The sequence below is a fragment of the Trichosurus vulpecula genome, chromosome 7 (genome assembly GCF_011100635.1).
Source record: "Trichosurus vulpecula isolate mTriVul1 chromosome 7, mTriVul1.pri, whole genome shotgun sequence".
Taxonomy (NCBI): Eukaryota; Metazoa; Chordata; class Mammalia; order Diprotodontia; family Phalangeridae; genus Trichosurus; species Trichosurus vulpecula.
This window is the reverse complement of record NC_050579.1, coordinates 114,068,445-114,084,630: the sequence shown is the minus strand read 5'-3', so window position 1 is coordinate 114,084,630 and position 16,186 is coordinate 114,068,445. Positions and strand designations below refer to the sequence as shown.

General features: G+C 37.7%; 1 protein-coding gene across 1 annotated transcript in view; it reads left to right on the top strand.

Moving 5' to 3' along the window:
* The first annotated feature begins 37 nt into the window (after window positions 1–37).
* Window positions 38–16,186, top strand: part of ZC2HC1B (zinc finger C2HC-type containing 1B) — a 34,879-nt gene continuing 18,730 nt past the window's right edge. Inside the window, exons 1-4 of the mRNA XM_036767992.1 lie at window positions 38–574; window positions 5,163–5,224; window positions 8,937–9,056; window positions 10,480–10,618. Of these exons, the coding sequence (XP_036623887.1) occupies window positions 457–574; window positions 5,163–5,224; window positions 8,937–9,056; window positions 10,480–10,618 (439 nt within the window). The 5' untranslated portion in view covers window positions 38–456. The remainder of the gene's footprint in view (window positions 575–5,162; window positions 5,225–8,936; window positions 9,057–10,479; window positions 10,619–16,186) is intronic.

Below are 16,186 nucleotides of genomic sequence, written 5' to 3'. Positions count from 1 at the left end.
CATTTTTGAACGTTCTTGACAATATTTCCCTACGCTGACAATGGATTGATATAGTTGATATAGAAAAGTGGCCTGGTAGAGTTTAGCTTTGTTAAATCCTGGGTTTGTACTGATGTTCAGTAAACTTTATCCTGTGAGTCAGTGAACTTTCTCCTGAGTCCCCTTCAGTAGGGAGACATAATTTGTAACCATATTAATAGCAGTTTGCTTTGATTTAAGATAGAAAGCTTGATCTTTGTGCTCTTTTTTTATGATTTAAGCTGAATGAAGTTGAGCTAGTTAATATTTGATAAAAATATAGAAGTGACATTTAGGGGGCCTTTCTTGTTGGAGTTTTCTGGTTTTTGTTGTTCTCCCTTTAAATCCCATCACATTGTGTAAGATTCATGGGATCGTAGTCATAATTGTCAATTATTTGGTAGCCAGTGACTGGACTTGGCAGCAAAACACTCGGTAATGCTAATTTCTTCATATGTCTGTAGTCAACATGTTAGCTATAACTGTTGTGTAAATCTGTTTAGCAAATCAATAGGAGTGATGAACGGAATGCTTGGGAACGAACCATTTCCATCAGGTGAATAGCATTTGATATCTAAAACTTTAACATTATGGTTAATAGCTAACTAATTCTACCAATGAGAGATTCTTGTTTTGTTATCCAAAGGAGGCATCATGGAACAGTGGAAAGAATTTTGTGTTTGGAGCCAAACCTTAGTTCAAATCACAACTTTATCACTACTTGTATGACTGTAATCAAATCACTGTCACTTCTCTAGGTCTCAGTTTCCTCCTCTGTAAAAGGAGGAGGTTAGATAGAGGATCTAAGGACCCTCCTAGCTCTAACAATGATCTATTTAATGGAAATCTTTTATCCTTATACTCCATAGATGTGGTAGTCACTTAGTTTGAACTGTGTATCAACACTATGTGATTAACTCATGCAATCATTAGAATTCAAGAGTCTGTGGAAAAAGCCACCAATATATTAAGTGATATATAAACACCAAGGACTTATGGTAGAAACTCAATAAAAATTTGTTGAATAAATCTTGAAAATCAAGAGTCAAAGTAGGAAGCCCATATTTAAAAACCAGTGTGAATGCAGAAAGATTGACTCAAAGAGAAATCATCTGGTCTGATTTTTTTTTTTTAACAGATGAGGAAGGCTCAGGAAAGTGAAGCACTTGTCCTGATTACGTAGCCACATGGCTGCAGACCTAAAATCTGTTTCTTGATTTCCCATCTAAGTTGTCTTTCCACTATTAAAAGCCTGCCTAAAGAAGAAGTGTGTTAACTAAAGGAGCTGCCTAGTTGATTTAAAACAAGTTCTCAAACCAGAAAAGGGTTTGTAGATGTTTGTTCTAGTTCCAGGTAAATTTATTTTGTGGGCTTCTGATTTCATTATATATGAATTAAATAGTTTAAGAATAGAACACTGTTGAGCTGTGACCAGAGATCACAAATTTTAGCAGAGTACTGTTTAACTTAAGCCAAACATTTCTGCCTCTGAAACCTCATACCCCAGAGAATAGCAAGATAGTCTGATTTTGGTTCTGTAGAGATGCCTGAAATGCTTCCTTGACGTTTTGAAAAATAGAACTAGTGCATAATAATACTATGATGATTAAGGTTATCTATAGACATGAATACGTTTATTAGTATGTACTATGTTTAAGTTACTGTATTAGCACTGGAAATACAAAAGGTAAAAGGCAAGGTCTCAACCATCAAGGGAGGAGAGATGGATGGATATGTATATATAAATACACAGATAAATATATCTTATTTAGAGATATGTATGCGTGTGTCTATCACATACACGTGATGTATACACACATATACATGTTAAAAAGGTAGCATATACTGTACTGTATTAATTAGTCAAGTGCCAAATGAGTGATATACCAGATGCTTTGGGAACACAAAAGAAGTGTCCTCAAATCCAAAGTTCTGCAGAAGTTGGAGTTCAGTAGGGAAGGTGAGCCTTGAGCTGGGTGGGTCTTGAAAGAAGGGTAGAATTATCTTAGCAGACAGGCATTTCAGGCAAAAGGAATGGAAGACAAGGAAGAAAGAAGGAATGTATGTGGCATTTCTAAGTAAATAGGGCAAGTTAGTTTGTGATCATTTCAGTAGCTTCTGTAATTAAGACCAGTAGGTGGCAAAGTGGATAGGGTGCTGGTCCTGGAATCAGGTAGGATCATCTTCATGAGTTCAAATCTGGCCTTAGACACTTACCAGCTGTGTGACCCTGGGAAAGTCACTTAACCTTGTTTGCCTCACTTTCCTCTTCTGTCAAATGAACTGGAGAAGGAATTGATAAATCACTCCAGTATCTGCCAAGAAATCTCCAAATGGGGTCATGAAGAGTCCAAGACATTTTAATGCCTTTACTATTTTAGAATGTAAAATCTTGATGATAGCAGCTTCTTACTACCTTTTTCATTTGCCCTCTTTGGTTTACTATAGCTACACACCCACCATTGTGATGTCATTAGGTAACTCCCTTCTTAAGTGAAGGAACTGATGAGGAAGGACCACTTTCTTGAAATGTTAAAATTCAGTCCTTTACATTGTTACTATGCTTGTGGTGTCTCTGATGAAACTTTATGGCCTGTTTGGCTGTTCCAATCATACTCAGGTCAGTAATAGGTAACAGTGAAAAACCTTTTAATGGTTAATGACCCTTAGGACCCTAAAGCAACTAGAGTTCCTTCTGGAGCAGGAAACATTGGCCCTGCTGGACTCATTGATCTTGAATTTGCTTGGCTTGCCCACAACTGAGTGAGAAAAACATCTTTCCTACTTTACTATGTTCTTATAGGATATCTGTGCATAGCTAATACAACTGTCTCCAGAGAAATCAGGGGATTTTTAGTAAGAAACTAGTTAGCTGTACTCCTAGTCCCAACCAGCTTTAGCCATCCTCTCCTGGTAATATGGGCCAAATCACATACAGTTCTAAATCCTTTGGTTGCTGCAGTTCTGGCACCATGGATGTTTGCAGAGTGAGGGGGAAGACCCCTAATAAGTTAATTAAAATCTATATTTCAAGACCCCACAGTGTCCTAAGTAAAATGTATTGGAATATTTCAAGTCAAAATATTTACTGAATGAATTAAGAATGGATATAGAATTTTTTCCTTCAGAGTTTTTTTCATATATTTTTAATTTTTGATCTGTGATGTTATTGATATGGGAACACCCTCTAACAGTACAAGTCAAAAGCCCTCCATGCATTTTACATTCATGGTCTCTGAGCTGATGCCCTCCTGTAAATCCTATTAAGGGACCAGGTCCACCCTAAATGGATGTACTAAGGGTTTTCCTCTACATCTCTTGACACTGTATGGGTATCCATCTACCTTTCACTCTTGCTGTATGTCTAGCCTACTTCCTTTTCTGGTCTAATATCTCTTTAATCTTATCTTTTATCACACTTCTTGTGTACTTCATTGGTTATATGCCACAGCCTATTTATACCGACCATGTATCTATCTGTTGACCTGCAACTTTAATTCTGTGAAGATTTGGGGTTCCATAATTTGCAGCTGTTTAACATCATTAGGAGCATATTGGTGATTGAAGTAGGGGGAACTTTTCTTTTAGGTATTTGCTTACCCTTAGAAAAAGCATTGCACAGTTTCCTAATTGCAATCCAGCCTGCTGTGTTCAAGTTGATATTATAATGAGTATAAGCATTCCTTTTGAAGACAGGGAGATGTGGATTCAAGGCCCACCTCTGACTAGTCCCTATACCTGCTCCCTTTCTTTTCCTTTCCACTTAAGCAGAAATTCGTAAATACTGTAGTTTCACCATGGAAAACCCCAACTTCGAATCCTTGGATTCATTTTTGCTGTGTCTCATTCATCCCCTATTTTTAATAAGTCACTGAGTTCTGTTGATTTAATAATAATAATGCCCTTGCATCCCATTAGTCCATTGCCCTCAATCACCATCTCATCCTTGGATACTGCAGCTCATGTCCTAAGTGGTTTTCCTGACGACCTTGCATTGCTGATCCATTCTGCATCCTAGTTTTCCATTTTCACTGTGGCTGAAGAACCTACAGTAGCTCTCTGCATCACCAAATCTGAGTTCTTGGCTTTCAAAGTCTTGGTTTCAATCTATTTATTCAACCAAATTTCAGACTGCTAACATGAGCTCTCTTACTAACATCAGCCATCTTTCAGCACATATGTGCCGTACTCAGTCCTACATCTATGCCTTTGGCTGTGCAGTTTCTCTTGATCTGGGGAGTGCTGTCTCCCTACTTTCCAAACTCCATCCCCTCCTTCAGGGCTCATCTCCAGTCCCACTTGATGAAGCCTTTCCTGACTGCTCCAGGCCATAATCTCTCCTTTCCCTGAACTTTTCTAGCTCTTGCCATTTATGTAGCACATTTGACTAGTTTCAGAGCTGGAAAGTGACTTTAATCATTCAGGTCATCAGCCCACTTATTGTACAGAGAAAACCAAGGCCCGAAGAGAGTAAACAAATGACTTGAAGCTGGGTAACTGATGGTCTAGAGCGCTGGACCTAGAGTCAGGAAGACCTGAGTTCAAATCGGGCCTCAGATGCTAACTGTATGACCTTGGGAAAGTCACTTAACCCCTATTTGCCTTAATCCACTGGAGAAAGAAATGGCAAACCATTCCAGTATCTTTGCCAAGAAAACCCCACAGAGTAGTGTCCATGGAGTCACAAAGACTCAGACACAACTAAACAACAAGCCTCATACAGGTATTCGGGTAGCAGAGTGAGGCAGGAATCAAACTCATAAGTATTCAACGATTCCAAATCCAGTCCGCTGTACCACGCTACAAAACGTTAACTTTCCAGCTTTCGAATTTTGTGCTTTGCCTTTAATTCCGTGTGTATCCCCAAAGGTATTATTAGGCATTTAATTTTAAAATACCCTAAAAATGGAAAAGCAAATAATTATGCCAAGGCTGCCTGGGGGCTGTGAAATTTGCTTGCTCAGTGAGGTGAGAAGTTCACAATAGAAAAGAAAAACACAGGTGGATCTACAAAGGACTTTTCTGCAAGTAGGAGGCAAGAAGGGAATAATATTAAGCAGTCGTGGGTTGTTCTGTACATCAGTTTCTTTGTGGGCACGGAATTCTGTGTAACTAACATTTTGTGTTTTTTGAATTTGATACAGATGGCAATCTGAAGCTATATCGTTGTGATGTCTGTGGGAGAAGCTTTGCACCAGATGTTCTGGTAAAATTAAGACATTTTGTGGATGCGTTTCATTGAAATTAAATGAACTATAATATCACTGTGGAGGAGGCAAAAAGATTAAATGCAGATGTGGAAAGGAAAGAAGTGGGATGGGCGCAGTACATTCTGCTGCTGAAACTAAGGTGCACTGATACAGATTGGTGCGGCTTCTTTTAAAACAGCAGCTGAATCCTGTAAAATGTCTTTTAGGAGTCGTCATTTAATAAAAAAATACCAAATGGAGGTGTGTTTTGAAAAAGTCCTAGATAAAAACACTGGCCAGCCACTGATAGCTCTTTTTTGCTTTTCCAGCAAGAATTTGTGAATTTAGCTTTCAAAGCCAGCGTACTGTATGACAAAATGCTCTGAGGACTCAACATAGAAGTGGTGAGACCTGGATTCTAGTCCCAACTTTATCATTAACTCGGGCTTTGCCCAAGTCAGAGAGGCAGAATATGAAAAATGCCTCTGAATTTGGAATCACAAAATGTAGGGTTAAGTCCAGTTCTGCCCTTACAATATGTTTGATTTTAGGCAAATGACTTAAATTTTGTGATCCTCGGTTTCCTCACCTGTATCTAATGAGGAAGTTGGCCCAGATGGTCTATAAGTGCCATTCCATGTTTAAAAGCTGTTTTTGGTTTTCTCATCCATGAGTTTAAGTAAAAATCCCTATCCCCTCCTATTTCTGAGGGATATTATATAGTGTTTATATTAAATGATACACAAAAGACCTTGCCGCTAGAGCCCATCATTAATACATAACAACTATAAATCAAGTTACAGTTTTTGAAATGTAGTAACCACACTGTATAAAGAATCTGATTTGAATTGTTTGATCTAGTATAATAATACATGGATCCAGTACCTTTCCAGCATTCTAACAGGGGTCCTATTGATGATAAATAAACCCAAGATGGTGACATCTTTTTTTAAGTTGGAAAGTTTTCCATGAAGGAAACTGGTTAAGAGTTTGCTGACTAAAAATGATTGACACCTTGAACACAAGCTACAAAGGGAATCATGAGCTTAATGTACAAAATATGAGGGTTGCTAGGTGGCTCAGTGAATAGAGCTCCAGGCCTGGAGTAATGAAGACTTGAGTTCAGTTCTGGCCTCAGATACCAGCTGTGTGACCTTGGGCAAGTCACTTAACCCTGACTGCCTCCAAAAGAAGACAAAAAAGTATGTTAGGTATGTCTGTCCTTTCCAGAGTAGTTAACCTAAAGCTTGGGTCTTCTTAGAGAAAGTGGAGGCACTTGAACTCCTTAGATGTACTAGCATACTTAACTTCTAGGGTACAAGTATCTCTTCTTTTAAATATGCTGCATTATAACAGGAAGGCTTGCACTTGAGACGTGGGAAACTGTGATGAGGAGAAAGTTGTTGGATTTCAAGTGCCACTGGACTGGAAGTCAGCAAGACCTGAGTTTTAATCCTACCTCAGACACTTAATAGCTGTGTAAACCCTGAGCAAGTCACTTAATTTCTCAAAGCCTTAGTTTCCTCATCTGTTAAAAAAAAAATAGGGCTAATAGCACCCATAGTTCTCAGGGTTGTGAGATTCAGATGAGATAGTGTTGTAAAGCATTATGTAAATGTGAGCTGTAATCATCGGCATCACCATCACCATCATCATCATTATTCGTGAAATCCAGTTCCTAACCTTAATACAGCTGGTGTTGGAGTCATTGACTGACTTCATAGCTTTGTTTTCCTTTCTCCATTTTCTTCTTGGCTAGATGCGTGACCTAACCCAGCCACGAGGTCAGTGATTTCTGTTGGCTCTGTAAGGCAGTACTGAACTCTGATGATGGGTTGTCCCTGACTACTTAGGTCATGTAAGTCCATTTGCATCAACTTCTATTTTCATATGGGATATTTTTTCTTTTGGCCAGGGAACGATACTTCAACGTTGTGATAGAAACCGAGAGAAAGGTATATTAGCATAATCCTATAGAGTCATAATAACAGGAACTTCTAAAAGCCATATAAATTTAAACTAAGATGAAATTCATTTAGTCAAGAGATGTAGAAAGTCCTGTAGTGAGGGTTCAAGGGGAGAGACTGCTCAAGCGTAGAATGGGAAAGGTGGGTCTTACTCAGTGTCGCCGTGTGATGGACCTGTGATTTCATTGGTTTAGAAAACTCCCTGATGAAGAAACTCTCAACTTGTGGATGTAGGCGCCTTCTCTTCAACTTACAGTCCTATAGAGTTGCCTAGAGCATTGAGAAGTTAAGGGACAGTCACTTGCTCAGGGTTATACAGCCACTGTGTATCAGAGGTAAAACTTCAAGATCGGCTTGGCTTTCTGTAACAATATATTACCGCCAAGTAAATATGATCTTGAACTGCAGGTATAGAAGGAAAATGTCTAAAATGGGGCCACTGCCTTCATAAAGTTTGCTTTGATACTCTCCCACCATTATGACCAAGCAGAAATCACTCCTTCCCACTTTGGTTTTGCCTTTATATTAGCACAGGGCTTTGTACGTAGTAAACAAATGCTTATTAATTCATCATATTCTATTTTGCATTTAATTATTTACATGGTTTATCTTACTCTACTCAATTTTAGGGACAGGGGCTATCTCTTATTTATTTGTTTATTTTTCTCTGGTTTTGTTTTGTTTCTTAGTTTGGAATTTGTGATTAATTCAGATGGACCCAGCAAATTCTTTTTTTTTTTGGAGGGGGGAAGGCAAGGCAATTGGGGTTAAGTGATTTGCCCAAGGTCACACAGTCAAGCATCTGAGGCCAGATTTGAACTCAGGTCCTCCTGACTCCAGGGCCGGTGCTCTATTCACTACGCCACCTAGCTGCCCCGTATTTTCTCTTATTTATTTTTAATCTCTTTTAGCACCTGCCACAGTGCTCTTCACATAAGAGGCATTTGATAAATAATTTCTGATTGTATTGAGGAAAGCAATAGTTCCATTGTACTTTGCTCCAATCAGATTACTTCTGGAACACTATGTTGATTGTCAGGTGCCTTGACAAACTTGGGCTTTTCCAGAGGAGAGTAACCACAATATATAGTGAGGTGATGTGAACCTCCATCTTCTAAAGGAAATGAGTCAGTTAGCTTAGAGAAGAAAGAATCTTGGAGGTAGGCAGGCTATGATTATTCTTTATATATTTGAAGGGCTTTCATTTGGAAGTGGGTTTAGATTTCCTGGGTATTATTCCAGAAAACAGAACTCTAGAATGAATGGATAGGAGTAAAGGCAGAAGGCAGATGGAAGCCCTATGTAAGGAAGATCTTAATAATTAGAATTGTCCAGCAATGGGCTGGGCTGCCCATCACTAGAGCATTCAGGCAGATGACGGATGCATTCATTATTAGTTGGGGTATTGTTGATGGGGATTCCTGCTTATGGTAGGAGTCTGAATAACGTAACCTCTAAGGTTCCTTCCAACTCGAATATGTTTCTGCTATTCTAGAGCTCATGTATGTTACACTTTCTTATGTTGGAAATCTATACATACTATGTTATAATGAGAATATTGGGTGGAATAGGCCCATATCCAAATGACTGGGTTACATATATATATAAAACCAAGGTTAACACTAGAACTTGGAGGTATGAATGGGCATAAAGTATTGGGCTGTGCAGATAAGCGCCATGTAATGCAATGAAAACAATCTGAGGTAGGCCTTAACATTTACAACATCAGAATCACCTTTTCTTTTCCTTTTCTATTTCCTAGGAAAGGCATGGGCCAATATGCAAAAGACTTTTCAATAAAAAACGTAAGCCTTTCAATTCCTTGAAGCAAAGATTACAGGGCACTGACATTCTCACGGTCGCAAGGTCTTCCCCAAACAAGGTACTATTTAGTCTTCCCTGTTGTTTTCTAGTGATTGTCTTAGATATATTCCTATTTATGTTGGTTACTATACAGCATTCAGTAAAGATGATCATGAAAGGGCACACAGGTGAACTTACACTGGTTCTTCCTTAACTTGAAGATATCAAGAGACACTGCTTCCCTCTCTAGCTTTTCAATTGGATGTGGACCCTGTTTAAGTTCAGTGTTGGGGGTAGTTGTTTCCAGTAAGTGATAATATGCTCATGACACATTTGAAGGTTGCTATCTAAAATAATGTTATTTGAATATTTTTCATTATTCTTTTGCAGATAGCATGAATAATACCCTGCCTGCCCAAGGAGTACTCCCAGTAGTTTAAAACAAGATCACAAAACAATAAACTGAATTTTTGGGTATACAGCCAAAGTCCTACTATGAACTCATGTGTATTGCATCTACTCTAGATAAAGAAAAACCAGGGCAACTCTCTCATTTTGCTCTTCCTTTGCTGGTATTACTGAGCCAGTGGCAAAAGGTAGAGGTGAAGTTTCAAGAATAGATCTGTGACATTCAGAAGAAATGACAGCTAGAAACCAAGTGATGGATGAGAGATATAGACAAAATAGTTGGAAGACAAAGTTATTAGGCATATCTTAAATTTTATTCAGCATCATACACATTTTACTGCTGTTTTTAATCATTTTGAATAGAGGATCAGCTTTCTAATTGCCAGGTTTTGAAGTACATGTACTTACAGGGAAGGAATTTTAAAAGATGAAAAACTTTATCAGTTTGTGATACCTTAGATTATCTTTCAAAGCATTTGTGAAATTCTCAAAAACTTAACTGAGATAGCATAGCATACTGTTGTATGGATAGAGAATGGGCCTTGGTGACAGAAAGATAGGTGTTAAAGTCACACTTCTTGACACATACTGGCTATGTGAACCTCGGACCAGACAGTAAATCTCCTTTTGCCCTTTGGTAACTCTCTGAATAAGTTATAGGAGACCAAAAGCTCCACCAATAAAAGTATATGTATGGAGATATATGTATGGAATATACCTTATATGTGTACATATTTAGAGTTGTTCATGTATTATACACATGTATACATTTATATACATACGTATCTCATATAGTACTTGGACTGTGAAATCAGACAAGGATATCATAATTTCCCGAAGGTTTGGGAACATCTGCCTTACATCTAACTTTATCTTCAGGCATTATATATTCCGTTTAAAAATTAGAGTCTACAAAATTTTATCGCCAGATTTTTTTCATATCTCTTTGGGGTCAGTTATTCAAGTTGAAGGAAAAAACCCAAACCTTTACTCCAGTTTCACATGGATTTGTATCCTCAACTATTTGATTTTATTTTAATCCTGTTGTTATTTAGGGAAGTGTAGTCTACTTTGATGCTTATGGTCTCTTATAGATGCCACCCGTGAAGAAATCTAATTGGAGACAGCAACATGAAGACTTTATTAACGCAATTCGATCAGCCAAGCAGTGTACCTTGGCCATTAAGGAAGGCCGTCCTCTTCCTCCTCCACCCCCTCCAACTATCAACCCAGGTTGGGGCCTTTTATGTTTCCAGTTGATCTTTGACATTTTAATTGAAGCTCCATTTTCTCCTTGGCCATTCCGACCACCTATAAATTAAAATCTACAAAGGAATACTCTTTACTTTAAAAATTACGTTCTAATGTAAGGCAGTGTGGGGTAATAGATAAAGAGCAGGCTTTGAAGTCAAGGAGACCTGGGTTCAGGTCTTGTCTGACTCATTCTGGCTATGTAAATGGGCAATTCAGCTAACCCCTTATCCCTCTCCTCCCCAACTTCACATACCTCTGAGACATTTAAGTTGGAGAGCAGATGTGTCACTGGGGAGCTTCCTATACCAATGAAATCATAGGTCCTAGACCTCAAACATTGGAAATATTATCCATTTCTTGTTTTTACCACATGAAGATTATTTTTTTTCTATTTCAAATTCAGTCTCAAAATGGAAAAGGTATTTCCCTCTTAAATGCTTAGAAATATTATTTCAGCTCTTTACTCCAGATAAAATATGTGAAAGTAATATCTTTCATAATGATAGTCATCCTTAATATCTATCACTTTCCTTCAATTCATCCAATTAGGGGCAGCTAGGTGGCACAGTGAGTAGAGCACCAGCCCTGGAGTCAGGAGGACCTGAGTTCAAATGTGGCCTCAGACACTTGACACATTTACTAGCTGTATGACCCTGGGCAAGTCACTTAACCCAAAATGCCCTGCCTTCCCCCCTCCAAAAAAAAGAAAAAGAGAAATATTCACCTAATTGCATGTGCTTTGTAATTCTGAAGCCCTTCTCGAGATAACCAGAAAAACCACCTGAGAAATACAGAATACGTATGTAGGAGATAGAAAAATTAAGAACGCTCCTTGAAACTTGCATGCTGGCTAAATCCATTGATTTTTGCTGTTTTTATTTCCTTGAAGTCATCTTAATTGACTGAGCTGGATTTACACTGAGAAAATGTATAGTTCTTTTAACTACCCCATTTCTCCCTGAAACAAAGTCCTATCTCAGAGATGTATGTAAAAAGAAATATAACTTTATTCACTCTTTGAAAATTTGTATAAGATGGAATGTGATATTCCGGAGGTCAGTGGAGCTAGGATTAAAACCAAGAATCACCTACCCAGCGAAACTGAGTATCATGTCCAAGGCAAAATATGGATTTTCAATAAAATAGAGGATTTTCAAGCTTTCTCAGTGAAAAGGCCAGAGCTGAATAGAAAATTTGACTTTCAAACACAAGAATCAAGAGAAGCATGAAAAGGTAATCAAGAAAAAGAAATTGCAAAGGACTTACTAAAGTTGAACTGTTTTGTTTACATTCCTGTATGGAAAGATGATGTGTATGATTCATGAGACCTCAGTATTAGGGTAGCTGAAGGGAATATATATATGTATGTATGTATATATTATATATATACACACACACATATATACGTGTGTATGTATGTATGTGTGTGTATATATATATAGAGAGAGAGAGAGTGAGTTGAAGATGAAGGGATGATATCTAAAATAAAATCAAATTAAGGGATGAGAGAGGAATATATTGAGAGAGGGAGAAAGGGAGAGATAGAATGGGGTAAATTATCTCGCATAAAAGTGGCAAGAAAAACTGGTTCTGTAGGAAGGGAAGAGGGGGAGGTGAGGGGGAATGAGTGAATCTTGTTCTCATCAGATTTGACCTGAGGAGGGAATACCATACACACTCAGTTGGGTATCTTACCCCACAGGAAAGAAGGAGGAAAAAGATAAAAAAGGGGGGATGATAGAAGGGAGGGCAGATGGGGGAGGAGGTAGTCAAAAACAAACACTTTCGAAAAGGGACAAGGTCAAGGGAGAAAATTGGATAAAGGGGGATAGGTTAGGAAGGAGCACAATATAATTAGTCTTTCACAACATGAGTATTGTGGAAGGGTTTTACATAATTATACGCATGTGGCCTATGTTGAATTGCTTGACTTAGGGAGGGTGGGTGGGAAGGGAAGAGGGGAGAGAATTTGGAACTCAAAGTTTTAAAAACAGATGTTGAAAAACAAAACAAAAAAAAAGTTTTTGCATGCAACTAGAAAATAAGATACACAGGCAATGGGGCGTAGAAATTTATCTTGCCCTACTTGAAAGGAAGGGAAAAGGGGATGGGAGGGGAGTGGGGTAATAGAAGGGAGGGCTGACTGGGGAACAGGGCAACCAGAATATATGCCATCTTGGAGTGGGGGGGAGGGTAGAAACGGGGAGAAAATTTGTAATTCAAACTCTTGTGAAAATCTTAAACAACTTAATCAGTTAAGTTTAGAGGCAGAGTGAGACTGGTTAAAAATCAGGATGTTACTGTAAAGCCTAGGATGGTTGGAGTCCATATCTAGCTCCAGCCAATAGCCAGTGCTCTTGGATGGCTCAGGTCTGATCTGCTTATTACTAAACCATTCTGTTAGAGTCTCATCTTGAACTCTGTGGTCAGCTAAAGCCGGCATTATCTTTTCCCAATAACTGAAGACCCATCTCCTCCCACTCCAACTTGTACACTAGATTTGGGGCATCTCAATAGAGGAGCTTTTATAGATCCGGGCTAGGGCTCACTTCAGTGATATGAGCAGGATCCACCTTTCATCTAGAAAAATGAGCAGCATGTGGTTTGGGTTATTTGGTTTTTAATCTTTCTGCTAGCTATTTTCTAGATATTGGACTATCCTTGCATTCCTAGTACATATACAACTTGGTGATAGTGAACAAGTGAATATATTTCTATAGTCTTTTGGCTAAGGTTTTTATTTAAAATTTTGATATTAATAATTAACTAATTGTAACTGCTGTATACTTCTCATTCTTTAATTCTGTGATTTGGGTTCTTTTTTTTTTTTTTTTAAGAGAAACAAAGTAATTTTATTCTACAAACCTTGCAAGATTTGGGCACACCTCCATAAGGGAGGAGGTGAGGTAAAAGGGAATCTGCCTTAATTTATAGTCTTAATGAAAAAGATTCCCACCCACCTCTATCCCTTCTCACCATTGGCTGGGGTGGGTGGGCTTACAGTCTAGGCTCAAAAACTACACGGAGGACCAAGATTGATCCGGTTCGTTCAGGTTTTTCCCTATCAGAACTCAACTGCCAGGGTGGTGTCTGAAAGTCTAGGAGAGACCCTTCCTGGATCAGAGAACAAATAGCTCACAGGAAGTTCATTATCTTCTAATATCTGAGAGAGACGGGAGGAAGGGCATGGCTTCCCAAAATTACAAGGCCAGATCCCAAAACCTTTCCATTAGACATACCCTGTGAAGTCTTCACAATTATCCACCCCATGCAGTCCCCCCTCTTCTTATACTAATCTGAAGACTTCACACATCATTGCTGATATAAGTTGCATCCCCATTACCCTTTTCTAAGGTTTCCATTCCTCAAAATCTCCGACGCATTGACAAATCAAAGGGGGCAGTCCCCTTCGTAAATACAGATACAGAGACCCAAAGGAAAACAATGATGCAATTGTCCCTTTAAGATTCAAAAAGTCTTTTCCTGTATAGCTGTCCAGCAGGGAGCATCAAGTCTTCTGGTCCTTGGCATTTGCTCTCAGCACAGCATCCCAGCACTTTCCTCTTGTCTTCTTATAGGAACCAGCTTTCTGTCCATTCTCCTACAAAAGTCACCTTAGCACAATTTTAAGTTACCATTTCTAATCCTTATAACCCTAATCATTTTACAGATTCAAAATTGGAACCTTGACCAATTGTTCTGTTTAAGAAATGCACATCAGAACCCAGTTTCTTACATTTTACATTCACTCATTATTAATTTCCTCACCAGGAGGATAATATTTCACTTAAGGAATTAACAGGCTCCAGTACATACATAAGCACATTAAATAACCAATTTTTATCACAGTACATACCATTTCATAAACTTTTGTCATGCCATGTTTCTTTGATGGCATTTACAGAATAATCCACAAGCCATTCTTCTTTTAACATTACTAATTGTAACAAAGCTTTAGACCAGCTTGATATTAACCAAATAGCAAAATAATATTCTTAATTATCTCTATACCATTACTGAGAGAAAATCTAACTCATATACGGACCTATGCAAAAATGCTACTCCCAGTCCTACAGTAATCTAAGATGTTCCATAATCAATATTTTAATAGATTTTTTTTTTACTGTACTTACAAAACCTTCTGATTATAGAAATTTGCCACCAAGAGAGTAGGGACTCAGAGTAAGGGGACCATATTTTCCCCAGCTTCCTATCAACTCCAGGCAGAAGTTATATCAAACTGTAAGCTGCATTGAGCCAGGCCTAGTCTGCCAGGTTTCAATTAAGGCATCAGGTCAAAAGGGTCCCACCTCAGCACAAGCTGAACACTTGCCCTCTCAACTATGCCAAGAAATCATACCTGCAGCTCATGCTTGCCCTCCCACAGGGCTGCTGGCATCATGGGTACTCACAACTGGAGTTAGGCTCAGAAAAAGATTGAATGAATATAATCTCACATTGCTTCAGGAATATCCTTAAACTAGCTTTAAATAGCTTGCATGCATTTCCTTCCTTATTCATAAAGTCTTCCCATTAAGATCATAAGTTATTGCTCTAACACATTTGCATCAGTTTCTCTTCTGTTTTCCTATTCTTCTCTAATTATGCCTGATCTGAAAGAATTGAACCATATAACTTTATCTTTATGTTTTAGACGATGGAATGAATTCAAATCTACATTTAACTTTTCTCATCAATACAGAAATAGTCTACAACTTCTCTCCTAAAGAGAATTACATTGAAATTCTTTTCCCTAAACTGAAGATGTCTCTGATTTAGTTCCAGTGATTAATTACACTATTTGTATTAATATCTAATTGCTTTTATATGTGATTTGGGTTCTTCAGCTACATTTATCTCGAAAAAGGTGTTTGGTAAAGTTTTTTCTTAGTTTTTGAGAATAATTTGAATAGCATTGGTATTAAATGCTCTTTAAACACTAGATAGAATTCATAATGCTTTGTATTAATTTTTCATTGTTTCTTCATCACAAATAATACTAGCTATTAGTGTTATATGCTTTTGTTCTGAACATTTTAAGGAAAGATCCTTTCCTATGCATTTTAGATTTTTCAAAATAAATGAGTTATGTATTTTGTTAAGCCTTTTTTGCATCTACTAATATAATCATTTTATTGGGTTTTTAAGGATTTTATTTTATGTTTCGACATTAATTTTTAAATTTTGCATTCCAAATTGTCTCCTTCCAGACCCCGCCCCACCTATTGAAAAGGCAAGAAATATAACTTATTATTAATATGATTAATTATGCTAATAGACTTTCTAATGTTGAGCCATCCTGAAATTCCTGGTATGAATTCAGTTTAATTGTATTGAATATTTTTTATACATAGCTATCTCATATTGAATAACTTATTTAATTTTTTTATAAATATTAAGTGATATTGATTGGTTGTTCTATTTCACTAATTTATCCCTCTCTAAGTTGAGTATCAATAATCAATCTGTGTAATAGGAGCTGTTTGATAAAGCACTTTTTAATTTTTATGAACAACTTACATAGATTTCTTTAGATATTTAATAGAA